This window comes from Peromyscus californicus, unplaced genomic scaffold (genome assembly GCF_007827085.1).
Source record: "Peromyscus californicus insignis strain IS unplaced genomic scaffold, ASM782708v3 Scaffold_21__1_contigs__length_65335640, whole genome shotgun sequence".
Lineage (NCBI taxonomy): Eukaryota > Metazoa > Chordata > Mammalia > Rodentia > Cricetidae > Peromyscus > Peromyscus californicus.
In genome coordinates this window covers 27,156,197-27,183,285 of record NW_026294514.1, presented here as the reverse complement: position 1 = coordinate 27,183,285, position 27,089 = coordinate 27,156,197, and the positions used below count along the sequence as shown (strand labels likewise).

Here is a 27,089-nt window from a genome sequence, read left to right as displayed (position 1 = left end):
TATTCTTGTACACGGCTGTAGATTGCTCCTTCTCCTGGCTGGGTGGTGTTCCGCCGTGTGAAGATACACGATTGATTTACCTAGTCCTCTATTGGCAGGCCTCAGGGGCTCTTTGTGACTACCTTCTCTGATTATTTTCATATGTGGCTTTTGGTGGTCATATGTTTGAATGCCTGCTGTGTACATGTATGACTCCATGTTGATGGTTTGTAGGAAGGCCCAACAAGAATCAGGGGGCTCTTTCTATAAATGAAGCATGCCAGGGATTTTGGTAACAGCATTAGCGATATCTGAGGAGGGAGAGGAGACTCCCTGGCACACTAGTGTTTCGCCCTATGAACCTCTCTGCAGCCCCAGTGTGGGACTTGGGAGGGAGAAGAACAAAAGAGCTAGGGTGACATTTCAGCGGGGTAGGTGGCACTCAGCTGACTACCTCCTCCTTCTCAGTTGTATGTTTTGTCTGGGGCGGGCCCAGTCCCTGGCAGGAACAGGAGGGTATGAAGCCGAGGGTGGGGCCTCATTCCTTCTCTCTTTCCAGATGGGCAAGAAGCCAGCCATTGCCTCCTTGCTTGCTGTATGAACTTGCCAATGTCCCCTGGCAGAGTGTGGTGCCAAGGGCAGGCAAGCTAAGGCAGCCCTCGGGGGAACAGAGGAGAGTAGAGGTTTCCATCTACTCAAGAGGTGGCTGGTACCCAGGGTCCTCTACCTATCTTAGCCTGAACAGCCTCGGTGTCCAGAGCCCTATCTCAGAACAGTAAAATAGATGGGCCCCACTTCTGTGTATCTGTGTATATCTCTGTCTCTCTCTCTGTCTCTGTCTTTCTGTTGTGTGTGTGTGTGTGTGTGTGTGTGTGTGTGTGTGTGTGCGTGTGTGCGTGTGTGTGTGTGTGTGTGTGCACCTGCATGAATGTGGAGGCCAGAGGGGTTAATATCAGCTGGTCTTCCTTGATTGATCTCCACCTTATTTTCTGAAACAGGATCTCACTGAAGAAGAAGCTCATGGATTTGACTAGTCTGGCTGGCTAATGAGCTCCAGGGATTCACCTGTCTCTACCCACTCCTTCCCAAGTGTTGGGGTTTAAGGAAGCACGCCATGCATGCCAGAATTTTATGTGGTTTCTGAGGATCTGAACTCAGGTCCTCATGCTGGTATGGCAGGTGCTGTACCAACTAAACCATCTCCTCAGCCCCAATTCTTTCTGGCCAGGAATGAGAGAGTTGGTGGGCCACTCTGGGAATGTTTATTCAAAGACTGTTTCCCCGGTAAGTCCATATGCAAAGGTCTCATATCAAGGTTAAGTTTCAGTGAACTTGGTATCCCAGGAACTTAACAAAGGTTTTACAGCACACAGGTGCTCAGTAATGGTTACTCAGTGGATGGAGGGATGCATGGTTAAGGCAGAGAATCCCTTGGAAAGAGAGAAATGGAAACCTACACCCATGTGGACAGGATTGGAAAAGGCTGTCTTGCCATCCAGTGGAGCTGTTGGATCTCTCCCTCAAACTTGGGCTCCACCCGGGCTTGAGTTCTTCGAGTGCTTAGCTGGAGCGTGCGTGTGTGAGGCTAGGAACCAGGGTTTGACCAAGGGGATCAAGGTCAGGTGTGGTTGAAGGTCATCGGAAGGATCGTGCAGGATCGAATGACGTCAGCTGATAGGACTTGGCCAGGTTTGAAACCACTGAGATGGGAAGATGTGATTTGGCAACCAGCTAGGGCTGGCAGCGGGTGGCAGTCATGGGAGACTGGAGAAGGTGTCTCCGGGCTTCCGGGTAAACTTTTGCCTTTGCTCCAGGCATTTCCGCCAGCACCCTTTGCAGACACTTCTGCCTGTCCTTATCCACTCCCATTGCACCCTACTCATCTCGACCTAGCTGAAGCCAGAAGGATCAAGAGTGGCCTGGAGGAGCCCCAGGCATGGTCTTTAGAGTCTTCAGATGCAACTGAAGCCCCATGTTCTGTGGGCTGTGGTCCTGGGTGCCATGAAGATTCTGCACCCAGAAGGAGCCTCTCAATTCTCGTGTGTCTGCTCACCTTTCCATCTGTCTCTTCCCCCATTCAGCCTTCTTATTCTCTTTCCCATGACCACCCTTTGTCCCTCAGTCACCTCGTTTCTCCTCTCCCACCCCCACCCACCCTCTTCAAGCACTGTGTGTGTTCACACTGCTTCACTGAGAGTCTCAGTCAGTTTGTGCTAGGGTGATAGAACATCTGGGATGGATGGTTTCATTTCTTTCTGCCTATTTTTTTTTGACAGGGTCTTGCTACTTAGCTCTGGCTAGTCTGGAACTTGTTACATAGATAGACCAGGCTGGCCTTGAACTCACAGAGATCGACCTGCCTCTGCCTCCCGAGTGCTGGGATTTAAGGTGTGCATTCCCTGACCCAGCCATTACAGGGTCTCATATAGTTCAGGCTGGCTTTGAACCTGCTATGTAGCTGAGGATGACCTTCGACTTCCTAGGGCTGGGATTTCAGGCATTTATGCCACCAGGCACAGTTTATGTGGTGCTGGGGATGAAACCCAGGACTTTAGGCATGCTAGGCAAGCACTCTAACTGGGGTCCATACCCAGCCAGGAACTACACTTTCTTTATCCATTCCTCTATTAATGGGCTGGTTCCCTAATTTAGCTGTGTGAAAAGTGCTGACATACACATTGATGCCTCTGCATGTCTCTGCGATGTGTGACTATGAGGTCTTTTGGGTAAATACCCAAGAGTGCTACAGCTGAGTCGGATGGAGGAGCTGTTGTTAGTGTTTTGAGAAACCTCCATACTGACTTCCACAGGGGTGTAGAGAAGTTCCCTTTTGTCTGCATCCTAACCATTCATTGTTGATGACTGTCATTCGGACCGGAATGAGTTGAAATTGCAATGTAGTTTTCTTTTTTTTTTTAAACATATTTATTTTTAGTTTATGTGTTTTGACTGTATGTGTGTCTGGATCACATGCGTTCAGAGCCTGGGGAGGCCAGAAGAGGGTGTAGGATCCTCTGGAACTGGAGTTACAAGTGGTTATGAGCCACCATGTGGGTGCTGGGAACTGAACTTGGTCTTCTGAAGGAGCAGCCAGTGCTTCTAACCAGTGATCATCCATCTCTCCAGCCCCTTACTGTAGTATTTTATTGTTGAGATAGGGTCTCACTATGGAGTCCTGGCTGTCCTGGATCTCGCTCTGTAGACCAGGCTGGCCTTGAACTCACAGAGAGCCACCTGACTCTGCTTCCTGAGTGCTGGGATTAAAGGCATGCTTGGTCACACCACTCCAGGTTCCCTCACTTGTAGTTTTAATTTACATTTCTCTGATGGCTGGTGGGATTGGACATGTTTTTTTCAAGTGTTTATTTGTGTTTCCTCTTTTGAGAACTGTTTGCTTATTTCATTAGCCCATTTGTTAACCGGGTTATTTGATTATTTATTTATTGTGTGCAGTGTATGTATGTGTTTGTATGGCTGTGTATACATGTGTGTGAGGGTGTGCTTGTGTATGTAGAGGCCAGAGAGCAACATCAGGTGGATTTCTTAACCATTTTCAATCTTTATTTTTTTATTTTACAAATTTTTTCCAGTTTTTTTTTTTGTGTATGTTGCTTATGTGTGTGTTCATGCTTGCATGCATGTAGACATGTAAGTGTGTATGTGGAGGCCCAAGGTTGATGTCAGTAATCATCCTGGATTGCTCTTCTACCTTATTCATTGATGCAGGGTCACTGTTCTAGGCGTTAATCTTCTGTCCCATGGAGAGCTGGCAAAGATTCTCTCCCATTCTGAAGGCTGCCTCATTCCTTGCTTGTTTTCTTCACTGTGCAGCGACTTTTTAATTTTACGAGGCCCCATTTGTCAGTTGTTGGCACTGTTTCCTACGTGACTGGAGCCCTGCTCAGAAAGTTCTTGCCTCCACCTGTATCTTGAAGTGTTTCCCTCCATAGTTTTAGAGTTTCAGGACTTTCATTAGGATCTTTGATCTATTTGGGACTTACCTCTTCACTCAGTTAACGTTTCCCTGTGCTGGACCTCTCCTTTTGTGGGAGACTCTCCCCTGAGGTAACAGCCAACTCCAACGGCATCAGTCCGTCCATGGGGGCAGTGTCTGCCCCAGGGAGGCTCACCTTGCAACCAGATGGCCTGTCTGTCCAGATCTCTCCTGCCTGAGGTTGTCTAGGAAGCCCTCACAGAGGAGGTTGCATTTCAAAAGGGATCTTCAGAGATAGTAGCCGTTCACTGACACTAATCTGAGGCCCACGGCTCTCAGCCTCTGTGGCTGCTGGCACTCCCTATGCTCCAAGCTCCAAGTGAGCCCCCGCGGAACTGCTGAGCACCTTCCACCTGGTTAGCTCAGTCGGTAGAGCATGAGACTCTTAATCTCAGGGTTGTGGGTTCATGCCCCACATTGGGTGCCAGTAATTACAAGAAATCCATGGAGTTTGCTTAAGGGGTAAAGGAATTTATTAGGGAGGAAGATTTACTACAGCACGGGAGATTTATAGTAGGGTCCTGGAAGCCTGAGGTACAGCCTCATGCTGTTCTTTCCCCTGAATCTCTCTTAGCATCCAAGCCCACAAAGGAGAGAAGATAGCAGACTACATGCCTCTCAGGTCTTAAGGGTAGCCCAGGGGCCACATCCCAGGGGCAGGTACTTCAAGGTCATAGGTAGGTAGGACAGTTATCTGCTACATCTCTAGGGGGTGGTGCTTCAAGGTCATAGATAGAACAGATATCCACTACAGAGGGGAGGCATAGGCAATTCAGTAGGATTCAGAGCTTGGAAAGGTTAGAAGGTGAGGACATAGCCTGATAGGAAGGGGCTTGAATGCAGAGATAAAGGATTTGGCCTTGAGACTCTTGTGAGCTGTAAAGAGGTCTTGGAGGTTGGGGGGAGGATGGAGGGGCTTTACATTTTAATCTGTTCAAGGCACAGGGTAGAGGATTCATGGAGGGCAGGGCATGGGGTGACTGGAACTTGTTGACCAGTCTTTCTCATGTGGAGTTTGTATGTTGTGTGTGTTTAGGGGTGGGGTTTTATGTCAGCTAGCACTTCCTCCTCCCTTAGTAGACCTCTGGGAAGCTGTCTATCTGTCCTTGTCCCTGACTTCACCTCTACTATGACACCCCCACCCCAACTCCAAGAACTTGGGCTGGGTGGGGTAGGTTGTTAAGCCAAGAACTCATCGATCATGTCTGGCTCTCTGCCTTGTCCTTTTGGCTCCGTTCACCTGCTGCCCAGCCCAGGCATCACTCCCAGGGGACAGGCCTGGCTTTGTTGGGACCCTGAGACCTGTGCCAGGCATGTGGGTTTTACCCTTGCAGAGTTGCAGGATGGGAAATGGAGGGCTGAGGAGGTGTAGGGATATCAGGACATGGGTCCTGTGGAAGTCTGAGTGTAGACGTCCTGGGCTGGGCACAACTTAGCTCCACTGGCCACGTCTCTGACATGTTCCTTGCAGGTTGGGAGTGGGGGAGCTGGTGGTTTATGGCCAGAGCTACAGAGAGTAAGTGGGTAGGAAGGAGCCCTCTGGCCATATCTCCTTTCTCTTGCTGCCTCTGGCTCTGCACTCTGGCCTGCTTCTGACCTGGGAGTCTTCCCCTGCCTTCTTTCTCATGGCCTGCTTCCATGTTCCAACTCTGTTCCTCTCTGTGTATCTGTCTTGCAAGGGCAGGTGGCTTCCTAACAGCCGTTAGTACAGTGGATGGCATATTGACAACATTTGATAAAGGACAGCTGTCTTTGTGGGCATCATCGTCATCGTTATTGCTATTGAGTGATAGTATTCATCTGGTCCTCCAGGAAATAAGATGCATCGGAAGTGTAAGGGCCCGAAGTATGAGGACCTTGCCAGAGGTCTGCCTGCTGGGGTGGAAGGAGTGGGGAGGCTGAGAGTCTCTTTCGGCTACAAGTCTGCCCTGAGAGAGTGGGGTGGAGGTGGTGGTAGTGGTGGTGGAGGAAGGGGCCAGGCTTCTTCACTCAGAGGAGAGTTCAGCAAGGCTACTAGAGTCCACGGGGCAAAGCTGCCCATCAGAGAAGTCCATAGTGCTTTAGCATGGCACTCTCCTTATTATCTTGGAGGTACCTGTGGGATGCTCAGTCTTTGCAGACAGTGTGGTGGATTGCAGCAGGAATTGGAGCCTCATTTCCAGCTAGCTGCCTTTGTAGGACACAGAGTGGACTGGAGCCTTTGGTGTGTGCGAGATGACATGGGGAGCAGTGGGGGATGACTCAAGCATCTAGAGGGGATAACGGTGTGTACAGGTGGTTAACAGTCTATTCTAGGCCTTCTGGCTTCTCACTGCCAGGTTCTGACTTTGGCACGAGTGCCGTCTACCTCTGTGAGTTCGATACTTAGAGGAGAGTGTTGATTCCCTCTGATACCTTTCCTGCCCTCCCCATCCTGCCTTTTGGCTTGTGTGCCTCAGTGCCGAGGGGGGAAACTGAGGCACAGTGCACTGGGCCAGGGAAAGTCCCAGCGTATGGCATTTAGAAATGGGCAGTCTACTAGCCCCCCCCTCGCCATCCTACCCCAAAGTTCATCCTGGGCGGGTGGGTGATGGGCAATTGGACTTGACCCCTGACATTCACCTTGACTGTTCTCTAAGCTGGTTGGAGTGTGGGGCAGGGGTGCCTGGCAGTTGGCAAGCTGTAACAGCAGTAGCTGAATGAAGTTGGAGCAAAAGCAAATGTTTCTGGGCACCAAGCTGAGGCCATTTGTGGGCGGTCGGCTCGAACCCAGCCAGGCCAGACTGTCCCCCTCCTCTACTGCCCCCTCAGCTCCCACCGCAGCAGCTGGCAGACTGCATTGAGACACGGGAGGCACCCAGACGGCCTCCTGACCCCCAGCTACTCACTATGCGAAGCATGGCTCCTTTATTCCCTCGCCTTTTAATGGAGCCACAGCAGGGGGCGGTTTCTCTGTGCTTCTCTTGTTTCCTACAAAATTCCTTCCTGTGGCCAGGCTACTTCCAGAGGCTCAGAAAGGAAGCTACGTGGTTTCTGAGGATAGGCACCTGAGCATGAGGCTGCCTGGGTGAATCATTTCTTACCCCTTCCTAGCTGTGTGCTCTGGGCAAAATGACTCCATGTCTCTGAGCTTCAGTGGCCTCAGTTGGGAAATAGGGAGAATGGAACCCACCACACCAGGCTTCTGGGAAAGAGCCAGCTTCTCGATACATGCCAAGCTCTGGGACGGGGGCGGGGGAGGGGGGGCAGGTGGCACTGTCTGTGCCTGCCTGCACTCTGTCCTTCTTGGCATCTTCTTTTGCTCTATAGTCTGTAGGCTGGAGTGCTGAGGTCAGCTGGGGATGGTGGAGGAGCAGGCTGGCCTGGAAGCTCCTCTCTGGTGGGGGGGGGCAGGGAGGGGAGGGGGGTTAGGCATCAGGTGAAGCATGGGGACAGATAAGCTCATGGCAGCCTGGATTCAAAAGGAGGGAGGGCTAGTGGTGAAATATCTTGTGCTGATCAGGTGGCAGGTGTGAGATGATGGAGCTGGAAGCCTAGGAAATCAGAGCCAGCACACAGGCCTTGCATTGGTGAGGAGTTGGGGAGCTGAGAGACCGTCGTTTCCAGCATGTTGCAGGTGTGCAGCAAGGCTCAGTCTCCTTCTGAATCTGGAAGGTCGTTCTGGGACATCTGGTTGACCACTCCATGCGTCTGCATGAGGCCACTCTAGAAGAGTGGGTCTGCTTATGTGCAGAACCCCATGCTTGGGGTCTCTGACATGGCAGGTGGGCAGTTAACTATGATGGCCAGGGATGCCTTTGAAAAACAGCCTTTTCAGGCTGGGGAGATGGCTCAGAGATAAAGGCGCTCGCCACAGACAACCTGCATTCAATCCCTGGGTGGTTATTCTCTGGCCACCTCTCATGAACGGTGGTGACACTCCCTGATTAAATACATAAATAATCTTTTCTGTCACCCTGCAAAGTGTTGGACACGGTCATGACTATCCTGTGCTGTGCTGGGTAGTTGAGACATGGGAGGCCCCCAGACAGGTACCTCCACCTGGGCCTTTCGAGGGGAGGGAGTCTGGTTGAAAGAGGTCAAGGTCTTGTCTGATTAGTCAGCGGTACTTCCCCCCTGGGAATCTCCGTGGGAATCCCCAGCCTGGTCCCTTCTTAGCACCTGCCCCTGCCTCAGCCAGGTGTGAGAGGAAGGGGTCTGAGAAGCGGTCTGTGGCTACCACCTTCTTTATGTCCGCTTTGCACGGTGATCCCCCCTTCGCTTGTCTCTAGTAGGTGGGTGGGCACTCCAGACCCCAGTTTTTCCCCCCTCCCATGGGAGCATGAGCCCCACTCCCTGGGAGCCCTCCTGTACTCCCTCCCCCTGAGCTCTGTAGCTGATGTGTAGGGCTGTGAGAACAACCTCCATCTTGCTTCCCATACCCACAGACGGGCATTTTCAGCTCTGGGGGTCTCTCTTGTCCCCTCCCTTCCTTCTCCATTTATCTCCCCCTCTGAGAGCCAGAGGCCCTTTGTAAAGGTCTTTGTGTGGATCTGAGCTCCCAAGCCTGCAGAGGGACAAAGGGACACCCTTTCCCCCTCTCCATTGTCCCCTCTCTTCCCAGGAGGCCCTGTGCCCTGCATCCCACCCCCAGTCAGCTTGGCTTATTTCCTATGTAATTTAGTGAGTAGAGATGGGTGTTGAAAGGGTTCAGGGAGTCTGGGCCCTGGACCAAGGCTGAGTGGTCCTAGCAGGAGGAAAGAGACTCGGTTCCTTTGGGGAGGGGGTCCTCCAGGTTCTGAAGCAGGTTGGGCAGGGGGTCAAGTCATCAGCACTGCTGTCCCTGTGTGGGTATGATCTCCCCCACCACCTCCTTCTCTCTCTGTTGGTTACTGTCTCCCATCTGCTCCTATCTCTGTTTGTGTCTCTTTTCTCTCTGCGTTGGCCTGCCCGCAGATCACTCATTATCTGTCTTGGGGAAACCAGGCAGGTCCCATCTTCATCCTTAATGCCAGTTCTAAGGAGACCCCTTTCCTTCTCCCCTCCTGAACACAGATCCCTTTTCCCCTGCCCTCCTCTAACCTGCAGGGTCTCCCCTGGGGCACTGTCATTCCCTTTGCTCTGGCCAGCCTCATGACCCCAGCTGGAGTAACCCTGACTGGCTGCCTGCTGGGTTCTAGATAAAAATAGATATTTGCTTGGTGACTGGGCCAAAGGCGGAGGCTAACCCACAGGTCTCTTGTGGCCTCCTTGGGACACATGCTTTTCTGGAGCCCTGGGGTCTCCCTACCACCTTGCTGCAGTGGGAGTCTGGAGCACCATGGACCCCAGCAACTCTCAGGAGGGAGCTGCTGGTGGTGGTGGATGGCATACAGGCAGAGAGAGAGACAAGCCAAGGCCAAGGCCAATGCAGGAGTCCTAGTTGGTGGCCTAAACCCAAGGGCAGCCCAGGACATTGCAGGCACAGCACAGCATTCCAGGCCATGGGCAGTGGCTTGGGCCACAGTGGATTGGAGAGCCAGCTCTGCATACATGAGTTGCCAAGTAGCAGCCCAACCTCTGAGAGCGGCCATTTTCCTACGAGGAAAATGGAAGTCATCTGTGTCTTGGGCAACAATTGGGCAACCTCTGGTGGGTCAGCAGGACCCCCTCTGTAGGCTCCCTAGGCTGCGAGGCTTTCTCAGTCTTCGATTCCAGCCTTTGGTCCCTCATCTCTTTCTTTCTGGCCTGTGTACACCCTCCTCACAGTCAGGTCTCCATTCCCTTGCTGGTCTCAAATGTGGTTAAGCTCTTGCTTGTGAGCTCTGGGATCTGAGAGTCTTGCCAAGTCCAAGAGAGGAGAGCCCTGCTCTTTTGCTAGAGTGGCACAGGGAACAGAGCATGTGGCAGACACAGGCTCAGTTGTGGCTCTGCTGGGGCTTCAGGGCCTTGACATTCTTAAGACCTTCAGGTTCCCTAAAGGCTCTTCACATTTAATAGCATCCCGTTCTTATTCCATGAATATGATTTCTTCCTTCTTACCCCGAGGGGATTGTGATCATCTTGTAGCCTTTCTTCTCTTTATGCTGCTTCCTCCAGGTGGCTTTGGTTCTTTATGGTTTATCTAGAAAGCTCTTCTCAGATGCTTGGAGCCCAGTTTTCTGTTCAGTGTTTACATTAGGAGCACAAAGGGAGGATCGATTGCATACCGCTGCCAGGCTGGACTCTTTTCCCAGGCAAACTCCTGTTAGTGTCTTTGGATGTCTACACTTGGGCTTATTGGATCTCTGAGAAGACCCCACTTTGTTGCCACCCAGAGGAGTGAACACACACTTGCTTTTCAGCGTCTGTCCCGTGTCCCCAAGCCCAGCATCATCCCACTCTTCTTTGGACAATAGCTTCCTGTCTCTGGAGTTGAGAAAGAGATCTGGATGGTGATGGCTTCTTCAGTGTTTCACTAGTCTCCCAGTTTCAGGTTTACATTTATCTCTGTCCCCAATCCTATCTGTGCTCATCAGTCCTGAACCCTATGGGGACTGTACTGGGAGGCCGGCTTCTTCCCTGCCACTCGTTAGCTTGCTTGGGATTTTGCATGCCAGGACTTACAGTTTCCACTCACCCATCTCCCTCCAGCTCCCCAAAGTTTGACACTGTTGTCAGGGGTGATAATGAAAACATTTAACAAGTGATCTAGGGGGTGGTTCAGCCCTTTCCTATCAGGATCAGGGAGGCCTAGGGCCTTGAAAGGGTGATGAGATGTCTGCTTCCTGGCTGGGATTGAAGAAGTTCAGGGCTGGCTCGTTCACCTATGAAGTGGGGGATGAGCCTGCCTGTTAGAGGGAAGCTGACTTGAGGGTGAGGCTGGCGTTGTCCGTGTGTCCCCAATTTCTCCTCTTCTACCAGTTTTCTGCAGTGTGGCCTTGAGGCCATTCATGGGTGGGGAGTGGGAAGTGGAACGGCATAGGACACACACGGGAAGATGTGTCACTGTCTGCTGGAGCTATGAGCAGAGACTGGACTTCCTGTCTGGGAAGAGCCGTGAGACATCCTGCCTGCACAGACGTGATGGTGGTTTAGCCACTCCTCCTTAGAGTCCCTTGTTCTCCTCCCTAGAAGCCCCCTCCTTAGGAGGCTGGGTCTTCCACTGGGGACCAGGGTCAACCTACTGCAGGAGTAGAGTTTTGGGGGAAGGTAAAGGCAGGAGGATGTCATCGCTGTCATTTGGGGACCAACATGGCCAGGCAGCTCCCGGAACTTCTGCTTTTCCATTTCTGGGGGAAATCCTTGTGACCCTGCCCTGCCGGGTGGGCTGAGCATGGCTTTTCTAATCCAGGGCCCTTGAGGGATAGACCGTGCCTGTCCCCTTTGTCCTTGTCCCTAGCCCCTCCTTCGAGCATGGAAACAGCAGTGGGGTTCCTCCGTGTCCCCCAGGTGGCTCCAGTTCCCCCTTGCTTTCCCACCCACACCCTCAGCTGCTGAACCCTTCCTCTACCTCCCACAGGCAGAAAGCCTGGGGAAGGACGCCTGGAGCAGCACAGAGCCAGGTGGGAGGGCCCAGGTGTGGCCCAGCTGGGGAAGAGTTGGATGGGAACAGCTGTCTGGTTGGAAAGTGGCCTCATTCCCCAGGGGGGGCTGACTACTCAGACCTGTGGATGGTAGGTGTGAGTTCTGGGTTTTGCATGATAATTCCTTGGCGGGTGTGGAGCTCAGTGAGAATGAAGACTCTGGATACAGGGTTTCCTGAAAAAGGTGAAGAGGAATTTATGAGATTTTGTGCTGAAAATGGGAGACTGTTTTAGAGGGGTTTAAAAGAGGAGTGTGGAGAATGGAAAGGGGGAGGGATACAGAAGTCGCTCCCGCAGTTTTATATCTCATTGGAGGTGCTTCCTGCTGTCCAACTTAAGTATTTTCTGCTTCAGTCCTGGCTCGTTTCCTCCCATTCATCCTTGTGGTGGGGGTGGGGTCCCAGGAGTTCATTACTGGGCTTCCATTTCTGTCTCCTCTGATGCAGAGGCAGCCTCTTGTCCCCCTTTTCTTGGACCCAAGCCTCTTCCTGCAGCCCATCTTACCTCTTCTTTGGCTCACTTCCCATCCTTCGCCAGCACTATGTTTGCGTCCTCTGGGGACACCTGGCACCTCTCCCTCAGTGTTCATGCCTGGCTTGGGATATGAACTGCGTGTTCTAGACACCGTGCTCTGCTGGAGGGCCCTGGCTGGAGTGCTGTCTGGTGGACGAGGTAGTCAGTGTATAGTCGGCAGGCTAGGAAGAGCTGTGGGGAACAGGCCCAGGGCATCTTCTCCCACTGATCCCAGGTCTTAAGATGCTTGTCCGGGCACCAAAGGATGCCCGGTATGTCAAGCTGGCACACGCATTTCTACATTTAACTCACTCCGTATGCTACCCTGGGAGGTCTGCTCTGTGTCTCCACTCTAACCGAAGGTATTAATAGTAGCTCAGGATAGGGACACAGTGTCCTCAAGGTCATGTGCCCCACGGGTTCCAGGGTCAGGATTTGAATGCTAGTCTCTTTGTAGCTTTTGTATGTGGGTCTTTCTGGGAGATGAGAGGGGATAAGGGAGGTGATGCCCATTTCACAGATGAGAACTCTGAGGCTCCTAGAGGGGCTGGGCCCCAGTTGGGTCTATTCACAGGGCCAGATAGGACCTTCTTCTCTCTGGTCTGCTTGAGTCTGGCCAGGCACATTCTTCCCGGAAGCTGCCAGACAGAGCAAGAACAAAATGTGTCAGAAGAGCCGGGCAGTGGTGGCGCCCGCCTTTAATCCCAGCACTTGGGAGGCAGAGGCAGTCAGATCTCAGTGAGTTCGAGGCCAGAATGAATTCCAGGACAGCCAGGACTGTTATACAGAGAAACCTTGTCTCTGGGGGAAAAAAAAAAAGAGTGTCAGAAACTTGGCTCAAGGGATTCTGGAGTGGGATTGGGAGTTTTGGGTTAGGGTGAGGAGGAATCCAAATTGTACCACTCAGACTGGGAGAGGGGGTCTGCAGACCTCAAGGAGAGTACCTAGCTTTGACTTGAAGGGTACAGCTGTTTAGAACCAACCAGGGTACTGGGGTGCCATGTTTCTTGCGTCTGTGGAGTGGGAAAGGGCTTCTGACCACATTGCACCATCTCGGACCCTGTTCTGGACCTGTCCTAGGTCCTTCTAAGGAGCCAAGTGTCCCAGGTCATTGGCCCTGGGGACCCGGCTCTTGACCACGGTGGCTGTAGCCATCTGGAGACCTGAGCTTGGACACCCCTCCCACCCCACCCCCACCCCCAGCAACCCATCTCCTGTGGGCTGAGCCCGGGAAGGCAGCCTTGTCAGGACCTTGTGTTTCTGCAGTCGGTGGATGAGGCCAGGTCTGGCTTGTTTCTCAGTTCGGTGTCCTTGGGTGGCTGGCTGTGCCCTGTGCCATCTCTCTTCTTCCTGTGTCCCTCTCTTCTCTCCCTTGCTCTTTCTAGAAGGGAGGAGCCAGTTACCTCCTTCTTCCTCAGCTTGCCCCCTCCCCCCAGGTATCCCTGCTCTGCCCTCCTCTCCACTCACACTCCTCTCCCTGCTCTAGTCTGTTGAGGTTCTGTTCGGCCCCCTCCTTCTGCCAATTTGGAGTTTTCTCTTGGGGGTCTTTTCCCTTCTTCTGTCCCCTGTGCCCTAAAGGGGCCTGTCCCAATGATCTGGCTTCTGCCCGTATTCTCAGAAACCTGTAGGCTTCAGGCTGAGGCCAAGGAAGGAGTGGAGAGTCAGGGGTCCACTTTTCAGGTCCCCCCCCCCCCATTATCCACTGCTCTGGAAATGGGTTGAGAAAGAGGCCCAGTGAAGTGACATGGTTAAGGAGGGGTGGGCAGAACCTATTTATCTGTCTGTGCCTCAGGCTGCGCCCCATCTCTCCCTCAGGGGACTGCCTTTGTCTCTCTCCGCCTTTCTTTCTCATCTGGGTTCCTAGTCTTGAGGCTGTAGGTCAGCTTTCTGCCTCTCTGTGGAGTTGGGGGTGAGGCTGGCCGCCTCTGGCGTCCCAGGAGGGGCGGGGCCGTGGAGGTGGGGTCAGGGTACACCCGTGATTAGCTAGTGTTGATGCAAAGGGGTTTCCCAGACCAGCTCTCCTGATCCCTTCCTCTAGCCTCCTTCCTTGCACTTCTTCATACCCTCCATTCATCCCCCGCCTTTCTCTGATCCATCAGAATCAATTAGACCTTTCCTGCTGTAATCTTATTGTGGGAGCCTGGGCTCCCACCCAGCAGCCTAGCTCCCAGGACTGCAGAGTCTCCATTCCGGGCCACCCCGCAAAGAACACTCCAGGGTGAAGGGGTGACCAGGATGACCTCAGAACCCTTGCCCTTCCTTCCCCACCCTGGGGGTCCCTAGTGGATCAATAGCCTGCTGGGCCTGTCCCCACTCCTCCCCCACCCACCGTTAATCATGTCCTAGGCGGCTGAGTGGTGATGGAAATCATTTGGAAAAGGGCCCAGAGGACCAGGATTCTCAGCCCAGAGAACAGAGTGGTTGGGGGTGGGGAGAGGAGGGGGCTTGAATAACATGCTGCCAGCGTCTGAAGGCATTTATTGTGTAGAAGAGAGTGACCAAGCTGTTCTCCCCCAGGAAGGCAGACTCAAGGAAACAGTTCGGAATTTGAGAGGGGGACTGGAGGGTAGGTATCAGGAGGAACTTCCTGACTTTCACAGATCACGGACCTGGGGTAGCAGTGGTGAAGGGACATCCCTAGGAGGCTAACCATAGTCCTCCTTCCTTTTGGCTACTATGTTATGCTATGGAGAAGCAATGGACCAACAGCAGGGGCCCCTACCAGCTTGGACACTGCCACTTGCTGGCCATGCGACCCTTGGCAAATCACTGGACCCTTCAGGGCTCCAGCGTCCAGTGAAAAGCAAGGGTAGGGAACGGATGGGACATCTCTAAGTTTGAGTAGATGTTGGAGGGCTGGTTCAGAAGAGGGATCATAATGTCTCTTGTCGGGGTGGGCGGAGTGGAGACATAAAGACCTTGTTGGCCAAACTGCAGTAACAGCAGAGCTCTCCAAGTGACAGTCACCAACTGGCCAGGATCTGGAAACAGGAAAGGATGTCTCTCCCTTCATACCCTCCTCTCTTCTTTTTTCCTTCCTTCCCTCATACAATCAAACGGAAACTTACCAAGTAGCTCATGGTTACTGCCCACATGCCGGACCCCACGTGTCAGCTCCCCACATGTCAGTGCTAGGTACTGGGGTGTACCTGGGAGTGACTGACAGTGTCCTCTAGAGCTGGCCTTATGGTGGGGAAGGAGGGGCGACCATGAAAACGTGAATAGATATATCAACAAGGAATCGTGCCAAGAACTCGGAGGAAATGAGCTATCAGTGCTCACAGAGGGGCTGGCAGGAATGGAAGGACTTCTGTGGGCTGGCCAGAGGAGGCTGCCTGGAGCTGTTGCCCTTGGAGCCCAGCTGTTTCAGGCCTATTCTGTAGGAATCCCTGCTCTGCGGTATGCAGAGTGGCCTGGGGCTGGGTGTGAGTTTCTGTGCCTTGGGTCTGGTTGGCTAATTGATCATGTGAGTGCAGGTGAGGAGACCCATCTCTGGCGTGGGAGCCGAAGGGCCAACCTGAGAGGGGAGGGAGCATTTGACCGCAAACCTCCTGGGGTCCAGGAGCATCACAAGAGAGGGTAGGGACTCCAGCTCTGACTGTGAGCAGGTGTTGGGTGGGGAACGAGAGGGGATGGCTGGAGCTAAGCCCTTCATGGAGAAGGGTTGGGAGGTCCCCAGGGAGCCATGCTCGCACATCTCTCTCTAGGTGTGAAAGTGAGACATTGAGCCCGAGATCAAATGCTCAGGGATTCTCCTCTAACAGGAGTTGCCTTTGTCCTGAAAGACTGGGGCACTGCAGCCCTTAGGGGCGAACACAGAGGAGACTCTGTACTCTGCTGCCAGGTAGGCTTTTCCTCCCACGGCTGTCCCAGGGCACAGCTGGGCAGTGACCTGCTCTCTTGTTTCCCCGACACCTGCGATGGCCCCTCTGGGAACACTTTCCTTCTTCCCTTGGTTTGCTGTGGGAAAAGGGGACCTCCCTGGCCCCGACCCAAGAATATGTAGGTGTGTGGGGGTGGGTAGATCGCAGGTAGCCTCCACCCCCACCTTGCTCTGGATTGGAATCTTCTTCCAGTTCAGTTCCTAGCACTCACATCGGGTAGCTCTCACCTGTGTGTGATCCTGGTGATCTGATGCCGTATTCTGGCCTCTGTGGCTACCTGCACACACACACACACACACACACACACACACACACACACACACACACACACGAAATGAGATAAAATTTATTTTTAAAAATACCCAACAAAGCTAGGTAGTGGTGGTGCAGGCCTTTAATCTCAGCCCTTGAGAGGCAGAGGGATCTCTGTGTGTTCCAGGCCAGCCTGGTTTACAGAGTGAGTTCCAGGATAGCTAGAGTTGTTACACAGAGAAACCCTGTCTGAAAAAAACCAAAACAAAAAAGCAAGCAAACAAAAACCAAAACAACAACAACAACAAAAAATACCGGACAAAATCAACTCATGAGAAGACATACTCACTTTGGCTGACAGTTTGAGGGGAGATAGCCCATCACGGTGCCAGGAGTATGAGGTGGCAGGACCTTCTGCAACCATGGGATCACAGTGGAGGAAGAAATCCCTATTCTTTCCATCCCTGATGGACCCACAGCACAGCCTCCTATCCTGTGCCCATATGGAGCCTAGTGGGTGTGGGGCAGGGAGTGGAGAGGAGGAAGAACAAGGGGGTGTCAGGGCTGGAAGTCAGGGCTCTGGGTCTATGGAAGGCTGGAGAAGGTCATGCCTAATGGACAGGGAGGTAAGGAACCGTCGTCAGGCATTCGATGGATGGTGATCAGCTCTTTACAAATGTCACTGGGGGACTGGGGAAATGGCTCAATGGATATAACTGCTCGCTGCCAAGCCCGACAACCGGAATTCAACCCACAGGACCCACTGGGTAGAAGGAGAGGACCGACTCCTGCAGATTGAACTTTGACCTCCACGTGCAAGGCCATGCCATGAGCATGCTTCCCAAATAAATAAGTAAATAAACAAACAAAAAAAAATAAATGTAACGAAAGTGTCACTGGGGAGGGAGAGATGAGAACTGAGGGTCACTGTTGGACCCCCACATAGAGGCAGTAGAGAAGTCTTTAATGCGGTGTTTGCTAGTGCAGCCTTCTAACAGACAGGGTCCCACCTAGACTCACCTCTTACACCATACTTCACTTTTAACCCACTGTCTCCTGAGTCTGTGCATCTGGTCCATGAATGAGGAACCTTGTACCTTTGTTCCTGAGGCTCAGAGGCCTAGAAACGGAGCTGGCGGGGGTGGGTGGGATACCAAGAAGCCACTGGGAACTGGATGGAGTTGCTGGTGTCCTGAGTGACTTTGAGGGAGTAAGGGGAGCAGGATTGGAAGGAGAAGGTGGGCACGGCGGCTTAAGCCTGTGATATCAGCACTCGGGAGGCAGAGACAGGCAGATCTGTATGAGTGCGAGGCCAACCTGGTCTAGGTAGTGAGTTCCAGGTCAGCCAGGCCGGCACAGTAAGACCCTGTCTCAAACAAAACAAAACAAGAATGGGAAGAGACCTTTGGGAACTGGAAGCTCACCCTCACTCTTCGTCCATGAAGTTTTGAAGGAAAAGGAAGTAAAAAGGGTCCTTGCTAGAACCTTCCAGGAGGTTATGGAATGGCTTTAAGAGGTGTGGAGATTCTGCCGCGACTCTGGTGGAATTAGGGGATCTGTGGAAGGTTACGCTGACTCTCATGAGTTGAGACATGCATGGTGTGGTGGAGCTGTGAGGACTCTCCAGGCAGCTGCAGGCAGGCCTGGCTTCCTGTCCTGTGTGTCATGAACTCTTCCTTCTCTCTGGGGAGGGGGGTCGGCCTATGGTGCAGAGGTTGAAGTGGAGAGCTTTGCCCAGGAGCCCTGGCTAGAAGGGTTCCCGGCTGCAGCAGCCTGGGTCTTGTGACCTCCTTCCTTCCCTTCCTGCCCACCAGGCCTTCTTCCTCCCAGCTCTGTGGCGTGTCTCTCCTGCCCTCATCACCGAGAAGCCTTTGAGAAGCCTTTGAAGGAAAAGCTACCTTGCTTTCCTCCCTCAGGCTAGGCAGGGCCTCGTGTCAGCCAGTTCCACCCGAGGAATTTCCTCCCATCTTTACAAATTCAACAAGCGATTCTTTCAATTAAGTGTCATCCCACATGCTATGGATTAAACTCCATTTTCTCCGATCTCAGTGTGTTTCCTGTAGCCCCAAGGTAGGAAAGCTGTGGAGAGCAGAGGCTCCCCTCAGGCCTGGAACAGGACTGAGCAGAGCCAGAGACTTTACTGGGCATAGTGGGCACAGACAAAGGTCCACCCTCTAGGAATGGGCTCCCATGAATGGAATCAGACCCCCTCTCACCGCCTAGCTCCCTGAAGTCCCTCCAGTCTTCATTTTGAAGTTTCATCATGGGGGCCCCATGTCTGTCCCTGTCTGTCTGCCTCTTTTCTCTCCAGCTAGCCTTTACTATTCTTCCTACACGGCCTCCTGTGTTGTCTGGTGGTGGTGGTGGGGGGGGCAGGGAAGGTGCTCAGGGGTAGGGTGGAGGTGGGGGAGCTGGTGCAGGGGTGGGCTTATGAACGGCACTGCATTGCAGAAGAGTCCTGGGGGAGGGGGCAGGAGTAGCTGGCGAGACTTTTTTCAGGCCCTTAGCTGCAAGTTGAAAAAGATCCTGGAAGTTAGGGGACAGCGGTACACACCCCCAGGAAATCTGGCCTTGAAATGGGGATTGCGGCAGTAGAGGTGGGGCCAGGGTCTGCAGGGCCCCCGGGTCCAGTTGCTGAGGAAGCAGCCAGCAGCTCCCGCCCCCTGCTCTCCAGTCCTGGCCCGCTGCCCTCGGAGTTTCTCGGCAGCCACAGATTCAGGCGAAATTCAGCGCTGGCTCTCGCCACTCCCCCACTCTGCTTGTGGGTCCCCGCCTGGCTCTGTCCGCCTTTGTCTGCCTGTTTCTGCAGAGCCTTGCATCGCTCCTCTTTTCTTTTCCTTTTCTAGTTCCAGGGTCCTCGCATGGTGACCCCAAACACTATTCCCAAAAGCAACCCCATCTACAATCCCCAGAGTCGCACAGAGACAGGGAAGTGGCACCCGGCAGGGCAGAGTGAGAAGGGAGAAGAGGGGCACGCGACACCCTAGCAGAAGGGAGGCGTGGTCCTTCCAACCTGTTGGGGTGCTTTGGACTCTGGGCGCCCTCACATCTGGAGTGAGCTGGAAAGGGACCTCCGACGATGAGTAGGGGTGTGGCCAGGATCAGAGGGTGTCTAAGTTGATATGTGTCCCCATGCATGCCCTGCGCGTGCATGTTTCTGTTGGGCGGTGGAAGCCGATGGCCTCCGTTTAAGTTAATCACATTATGCTCTGGGGAGCAATCTGGGAATTGGAGGGAGGCCTGGAGGGAATCCACGTGCGCGCACACACACTCACACTCACACACTCACTGCAGCGCGAGCACAATGCTGCTGTCGCTCCTTCCCGCAGGCGGCCGCCCTGCGCCTGGCACCGCCTCTGCCGGGTCCCTACCGCCTCAGAAGTTGCCGGCGGCGTGCAGAGCCGGGGAAGCCGGAGACAGAGGTTGGAGGCTGGCACGTCGCCGCCGCGGCGGGAGGAGAGAGGGAGCGGCCGAGGAAGTCCCCCGGGGTGGAAGCGCCTTGCAGCTGCCCGAAGGGGGTCGGAGGAGATGGAGCCAGGCTGGCACCTCGCCGAGGGTCCGCTGCCCCGCTCCTCCCGCTAGAGGGGGCAGGATACCCCAGCTGCTCCTCAGGGACCGAAGCCCCGGGAGATGCCCAGCGCAGGGCGCTGGTTTTCTGCCCCTCAGTCCCCAACTGGTGCCTCCAGTCCTCCTTTTGCTGCTCGCGAGCCCCCACTTTCCCGGACACCCACTTTCCCGGGCAACATGACTCGGCTGAGCTGGTGCTTTTCCTGCGTGATCCGCTGGGGCAAGTACCTCTTCTCCTGCCTCTTGCCTCTGCGCCTCTGCCTTCGCAGCCAGGTAACGCGACACCTGGTCCCTTCCAGCCCTCCAGCCAACTCCTCCTTTCCCCCTTAAGTTTGATGGATTACCTCGTGTTCAGAGATTCACCACTGTGGTCTTGTCAGCTTGGCTCTCTCATCACTGTGGGGAATCCTGGGGAGTCCCTAGCTCTTGCTAGCGGATCCAGGAGGGGGAGTAGCTGGCACTCCAACTGTGCAAACCGCTCAGCATCAGAAGTCTGAAGGATAGCCCTGAGTCTTGGAATGGTCCTGGAAATTAGGGGACAGGGGGCCATTTTTGGAGTTTGGTTTGAAATTTATGTAGGAAGAAGAGTCCTTTTCCTGGAAATACCTCCCTCTCCATCTCAGAGGTCCTGGAATTAATGCGGGAAGATAAATGAGAGGCAAAGGGAGTGGCCACTGGTGGGCTTCTGGAGGGAATTTCTGCCTATTCAGAAGAGTAGAGGGACCTTGGAACAGGATAAGGAGAGAATGGGGTCCCAGGGAGGGACCAGCAGGTGGATTTTGGGGGTGGTGGTGAGGTGGTACTTGCTGTACTGAGGATGGGGGTCCTGGTTAAGCATTCGTCTCTCTGGAATTCCTCTCGCTACATCCTGGGTAGTGCCCTCAAAGTAGTTTATGTGGGCCATGACTAGAATAAGGAACTGGAAATATGGCCAGTAATCTTGACTTAGCCCCTGGAGGGGCAGGGGGACCCCCAACAGCATAGCTATTGCCCCAGGAGCCTCTATTGAGGGGACTGCTTCCAGAGGCTGAGGCCTATGGTTTTTTGATTCACTCTCCACTTCTTTGGGGGCACTAGCTCAGCTCCAGACCGGTGGGCATGGTAGACCATTGTGGCTTAAGGGACTCAGTGATGGAGCCGGCCTTTGGAATTCTGGCATTCTCACCTACCAGCTGAGAATCTGGGCTGTGACAGTTGCCTGTACTAGTTTTCCTGTGTGTAGAGTGGAAATTATAAAAATGCCCACATCGTTAGAGTGCGGTATGGAATGTGAGGTAGCTCATGTAGGGTGTTTTAACAATGCGCTTGCTCTGTTGAAGGGACTCAACAAAAATGAAGGCTGTCTTGGTCCTGACCTCACTCTTACCTCCTTCAGGCATGGGAGGATTTCAGTAGTCATTCTTTCCTTTATCCTACTTCTCAGGAATGTCTGGCTCCTCTTTTCCTCGCTCTGCCTCTGTACCTCAGTTTCCCTCTCTGCCGTTCCGCAGTGGGGAAGAGTGCCAGCGGGCTTCTGCCCCAGTCACCTAAGATATGCTTTGAAATCTTCCAGCAAAATGCGTTGTCTCTGGGGATTGGCTGGGAGGCAGCACAGCCTCTGGGGAGTGCAGGGCTAGAGCCCCAGCCGCTGTCCCTTAGGCTCTGAGTTCAGATGTTGCGGAGACTGGTTTTTCAGCTTTGGGAACAGTCTGCAGTGAGAAATGGCCAACCAGGACCAGGTTAGTGGATCCAGCCGTCCAGCAATCCCCCTTCCTCATCTGCAGGGTAGGAGAGGATCCACCCACCATGCCCTACTCTACCACCTCCGGGGGGGCCAGGACTGACCTGGGGGCTGCAGCAAGAGCGATAAGCGCCTGCAGCTGCCTCTTGCAGCCTTTGAGGGCCGGAGTCAGGCAGGAAATTAGAGCTGGGAAAGAGATCAAAATCATGGAGCCGGGAAGGAGCTTATTAAAAATTATCAGGATTGGGCCCAGACACTGTCCCCATCCAGGGCGCTGGTGGATGGGAGGTTGGGGTGGGGGGAAGAGGGGAGTGCAGGATGTGTCTATGATCCTTCCTGTGTTGGCTGGGGAAATGAAGTCTGGATAGGGCCTGCTCGAGACTCTCCTTTTCCTCCCATGGAGCACTCAGATTTCTGGAGTACAGGGGAGCAGCCTTAGTCTTAGAGGGGTGTTGGGTTTGGGGGCAGGGCCTGGGGTTGTCCATGAGGGGCCTTAGTGGACATCAGGAAGAAGTGCCTGGTGCTCGGGACTAGTATCTCATGTCAGAGTTTGCTGATGGGACCGGGAGAACCCACTCATCCTTACCTGCATGGTTGCACCATGAACACCCAGCAGAGAGGTTCTGCCAGGGGTACTGGCTCCCAGACTCCAAAGACCCCAGAGAGTGCTTATGGATGGGGGAATGTGGCATGGCTTGTTGGAAAGGATAGAACTAGAAGCAGCAGGGTCCAGCTCCTGCCTGCCGCGGCCAAGCTGGTGGGTCTCATCTTGACCCATGTCAGAGGAGCACTTAACCTTAGCTCTTCCTTCTGTTCCTTTTCTTCCCCCTGCTGAGCCTGGGCAGGGCAGCTGACCCCCTTCCTGGAGTTGTATTGTCAGCTCTTTAATAAGGAGTGGAAAGGACAGTGAACAGTTACCAGAATATGGGAGCATGACTCCCGATCCTGGGCGACTGACTATAATGTTCCTGGGACGACAAAACAAAGCTCTATCCCCGGGAGATGAGAAGTCAGATGCCTGGGGCTCCATTGCCTCAGTCCTAGCTGTGTGACTGGAGCAAGTTGTTCAACCTCTCTGTGCCGGTTTCCTGCACCTTTAAGATGAGGGTTGGTAGGATGGCTGGTTAGTCTGTGTCAGTCTTTCCTGGGATAGGACAACTGACAGAGTCTGGTGGGAGGGAGGCGGGGGAGGGAGGAGGAGGAGGGGTATGTATCCAGCAGCTGAGTGCTGTGGGGATCTACAGCTGGGTGTTCCAGGCTTCTACATCCTCCTCTGGCTTAGAGGTAGGCTTGGGGTGTCCAGCGTCAGGGTAGGAGTGCTCAATGCAGGGGAAAAACTGAGGGCTACCTTTGGCCTGTGGTGTCCGTTGAGCAGGATGCTTAGGAGAAACAGGGGGACCTGGGAAATCTGGAGTTTGGGAGTCAGAGGACCATGAGCTGTGCTCCTAATGCTTCCTGGGAGATCACTCCACTGCCCTTGAGCACAGTGCACTTAGTTATCTGCTCAACAGGACCTGAGGTGAGATGAGACTTCTCAGAGTTCAGGTCATTCTGGCAGATCCTTAGTTTGCTCTTCCAAGTTGTGTGTGTGTGTGTGTGTGTGTGTGTGTGTGTGTGTGTGTGTGTGTGTTTACATATATATTTAACACTTTAAAATTTATAGTTTTCATCTTTTGTAGTCAGTTCTTACATAAAAATGTGGGGACTTCATTAGTGAGATTCATCCGAAGAGCTGAGGAGTAGCCCGTGTGGAGGCAGGCCTCCGAAGCAATAGCCTGAGCCCCACAACTGCGTTTCTGCTTGCCTCCCTACCCTCCCTCAGGCCCCGAAGTTTCTTCCTGTGACACTCAGACCAGCTGAGCTTGAAAAATCTCCGAAGCTCTGTGACCTTCAGATTCTGTGGCTGGTGGGGACAGGGGATGGCGGTTGAGGACAGGGGGTGGCTCAGTGCCATAATTAGAACTGGGTGAGACACTAGCAGAGATTTTTGAGGGACATGCTTCAGGTGGGGAGAGGGGAGGAATGGATTGGGTGGACCTTGCTCTAGGAAGCTTTAGCAGCAAGGCAGGGAATAGAGCTGGGGGTGGAGGGTGGGCATTAGGGACCATCAGCCTGACCATTTTGCAGGCAAAGAAACTGAGGAGCAGAGGAAGAATGGAGGCAGCCAATTTTAATTCCATTAGCTCATACCCAGGCCCATGGATCCCCCCTGGGTGTCTGGAAGCCACCACTGGTCCAGAGCCGACAGCCAAGCCTGTTTCTTCAGCTGGTCGCAGGGCAGGGGGCTAGAGGGAGGAGCCCAGAGGCTTTTGCTGTAGAAGGGCTGGAATGAAACCACTAAAGGCTGCCTAGCTGCTGTTGGGGGGGGGGGGCAGGGTGGGCCGAGGGTGTGGTTGGGCTCATAGGCTTTTGGAGTCACCCACAGGGAGCCCAGCCAGCTCACCCGGTGTGTACCTGGTGTTTGCTGCTTGTAACACATCCAGGCCCCAGGCACAGTGTGGGGCTCCCAAGATAAGAAAAGCCTCTAGTGAGTCTGCAGCCCGCTGGAACTCAGATCAGCGGCCCTGGCTGACAGTAGGAGGAAATCCAGGGTCCTGATGATGGGTGGGCATTGCAAGCTTGGACAAAAGTAGCAGGTAGGGCCGCCCACAGCTATGCAAGGGGAGAGAATGGAGGGTTTAGGAGAGGGTGGGAGATGCTAATAATGAGAAAATGTGCCGGGCGGTGGTGGCGCACGCCTTTAATCCCAGCACTCGGGAGGCAGAGGCAGGAGGATCTCTCTGAGTTCGAGGCCAGCCTGGTCTCCAAAGCGAGTTCCAGGAAAGGTGCAAAGCTACACAGAGAAACCCTGGCTCGAACCACCCCCCCCAATAAATAAATAAATAAATAAATAAATAAATAAATAAATAAGAAAATGTGTTAGGCCTGTTGGCTGGCTGATGGATTGACTTATCCTGCAACTCATTATCTCATTTTGTAGACCAGGCTGGCCTCGAACTTAGAGAGATCCACCTGCCTGTGCCTCTTCAGTGATGAGATTAAAGGTACGCACCACCATGCCAGGTTCTTTTCAAAATTTTAGTTTTGTAAATCTCATTTAACACAGCATGATGACACATGCCTTTAATCCCAGCGCTCAGGAGGCAGAGGCAGGTAGATCTCTGAGTTTGAGGTTTTGTTTTGTTTTTTTCTATGTAGTGAGTTCCAAGCCACCCAGGGCTCCAATAGTGAGACCCTGTCTCAAAAACCAAAAATTACATCTGTGTGTTTGTGTGTGTGTTTATCTACCTATCTATCTATCTATCTATCTATCTATCTGTCTGTCTATCTATTGTGTGTGTCTCTTTGGGTATGCACACACGCATATGTCACTGTGTGTGTGTGTACTGTGTGTGTGTGTGTGTGTGTGTGTGTTTATCTACCTATCTACCTACCTACCAACCTATCTATCTATCTGTCTGTCTGTCTGTCTATCTATTGTGTGTGTCTCTTTGGGTATGCACACACGCATATGTCACTGTGTGTGTGTGTGTGTGTTTATCTACCTATCTACCTACCTACCAACCTATCTATCTATCTGTCTGTCTATCTATTGTGTGTGTCTCTTTGGGTATGCACACACGCATATGTCACTGTGTGTGTGTGTACTGTGTGTGTGTGTGTGTGTGTGTGTGTGTGTGTGTGTGTGTGTGTGTGTGTATGGAGCTCAGAGGACAACTCAGGGGACTTTGCTGAGCCATGTCATCATTGTCTGTATACTTGGCTCAAGGGATACAGACAGGGAGCACATCTTTGTCCAGGGAGCTCTCCCACGTCCAGCTCTGGGAGGACACAGCCAGCTCTGAAGGGCTGAAAGTAGCAGGCTGGCATTGAACAGTCAACAGGGAGATGGTCATTCAGTAGTAGAAAGTACTCCATTACAGGGAAGGGTTAACATACAGGGGAGCCCCACCAGGAGGCCTGGCGAAGATAGGAGAGTTTGGTTCCCCTGAGGGGACCTTTTGCTGGTTTTGGTCCTAGGAAAGGAGACTGGAGAGTCCCTTCAGGGTGTGTGGAGGTCAGACAAGTTTGTGTCGCTGTTACTGTGTCTTTGGCCTGATTTCCGAGGTGATTTTTTTTTTCAACTTCCCAGACAGCAGCTGGGAATCATGTCTTCTGTGGCAGCAGCCAAGAGCCCTGGGAACAGGCAGGGGAGCCCTTGAATATCTCCAGGGCCCTGGGAGAGGAAGATAGATTCAGGAGGGCTGGTGATGGGGCCTGGGCAGAGCAAGTGCTCAGGGTACTCAGAGAACTCCGCTGTATGCTCCATCCAAGAGAGGAGGGGCAGAGGGTTTCTATGCGGTGACCATTTGTAGATCCTCATGGCTACATGGAAAACCAGGGCTCTTTCTGAGCCTCTGTTAGCTGGTGTCTAGCAGGCAGGTTTCGGCATGGGGAACCTGGGCTTGGGGATGCAGGCAGGCATTGAGATCATGGCAGGGGATGCGAGCCCCCTCTCCTAGCCCCACAGCTCTGCAGAAGGGCCTAGAGAAGGATATAGGGGGGGACTCAGGCTCCCTACCCTCACCCTATCACTTAGGCACTTGCTCTAGGAAGGACCAGAATTAGACACCCCTCTTCCATGTCCCTCTGCTCCCTCAGTCATCAAACAGTGCTCATCAGTCCTTCATGTAGTTCACAACCTGAGCATCTGGCCGGGTAGACTTTTCTCAGTGAAGAGGGAGTGTGTTCCTCTCCTTCCTGGGTTTCCAGGTGAATAGCTTGCCTGGTCTGGGAGCCTGCATACTTGGCTGTACAGATCCCCATGACTCTGGGGTTGTGCCATATGTGGCGTTGATAAACAGTGTCAAAGCATGATCCTGGACAGGTAGAAGAAAGGCAGGGGATATGATGGAATCCTTTGTCCACGTGGCCCATACGTGTGCATCGGAGCCCAGGCCAAAGGACTTTCTTGCTGAGTGACTCAGTCCAGGCAAATGGTCTCCAAGTGCCTACTCTGGGCGGGGCCCTGTCCTTGGCCTTGTGTGTGTTTGTAAGTTGGACTGCTTCCTGATGTTTGTGCATCCACAGAGGGTGTTGGCCGAGCCCCTGTCCTTCCCTGGACAGCTCTAGAGAGTTATTCACAGCCTCCACCCACCCCTCACTTAGTCCAGCCAGGCCAGAGCTCAGGAGGGAAATAGTTTATTGTTTTTTTTTGGGGGGGGGCGGGTAGATCCAGACATTAGGGGGCCTGGGGCAGATTCGGTTGGACTCCCTGCAGGGCTTCCTGGGAACATATTTGGACCTGAACACTGTCTTCTTCTCAGTCTCTGTCCCGCTGGGCAGCAGGGAGGGCTGGGGGCGGGGGGGGGGGGGGGGGGCACGACGACGACAGGGCACTGTAAAGATACAGCATGGGAAAGGGTGGGAAGGCAAGAGCTGAGCTCACGCGTGGAGGAAAGGAAGAAGAGGAGGGGGAGGAGGGGGAGGAGGAGGGGAAGAAGGAGGAGGGGGAGGAGGAGAAGAAGGAAGTGGGAAAATGCAAACCAAATGTTGGCCCAGGGTACAGTCAAGAAAAACAGACTCTCTTGCAGGAGCCTGCAGCCGGCTCCCTTTCAGAGGGCAGGAAGGGCTGGGACAGATGTTGGAGGAAAGAAAGAAAGAAAGAGGAGGAAGAAATCAGAAAAAAAAAATGGGAT

General features: G+C 53.4%; 1 protein-coding gene across 8 annotated transcripts in view; it reads left to right on the top strand.

Moving 5' to 3' along the window:
• The window catches only part of Tns1 (tensin 1), a 222,643-nt gene that overhangs the window by 4,747 nt on the left and 190,807 nt on the right, over nucleotides 1–27,089 (top strand). For 2 of the 8 annotated variants that reach the window (XM_052749832.1, XM_052749827.1), the window contains exon 1: nucleotides 19,718–19,964. The exons of 2 other annotated variants lie outside the window; for them this stretch is intronic. In XM_052749832.1, coding sequence (XP_052605792.1) covers nucleotides 19,755–19,964 — 210 coding nt within the window. In that variant the 5' untranslated portion in view covers nucleotides 19,718–19,754. Of the gene's footprint in view, nucleotides 1–19,714; nucleotides 19,965–27,089 lie in introns of those variants that run through there. 4 more of the 8 variants (XM_052749833.1, XM_052749826.1, XM_052749837.1 and 1 more) reach the window with 3 other exon arrangements.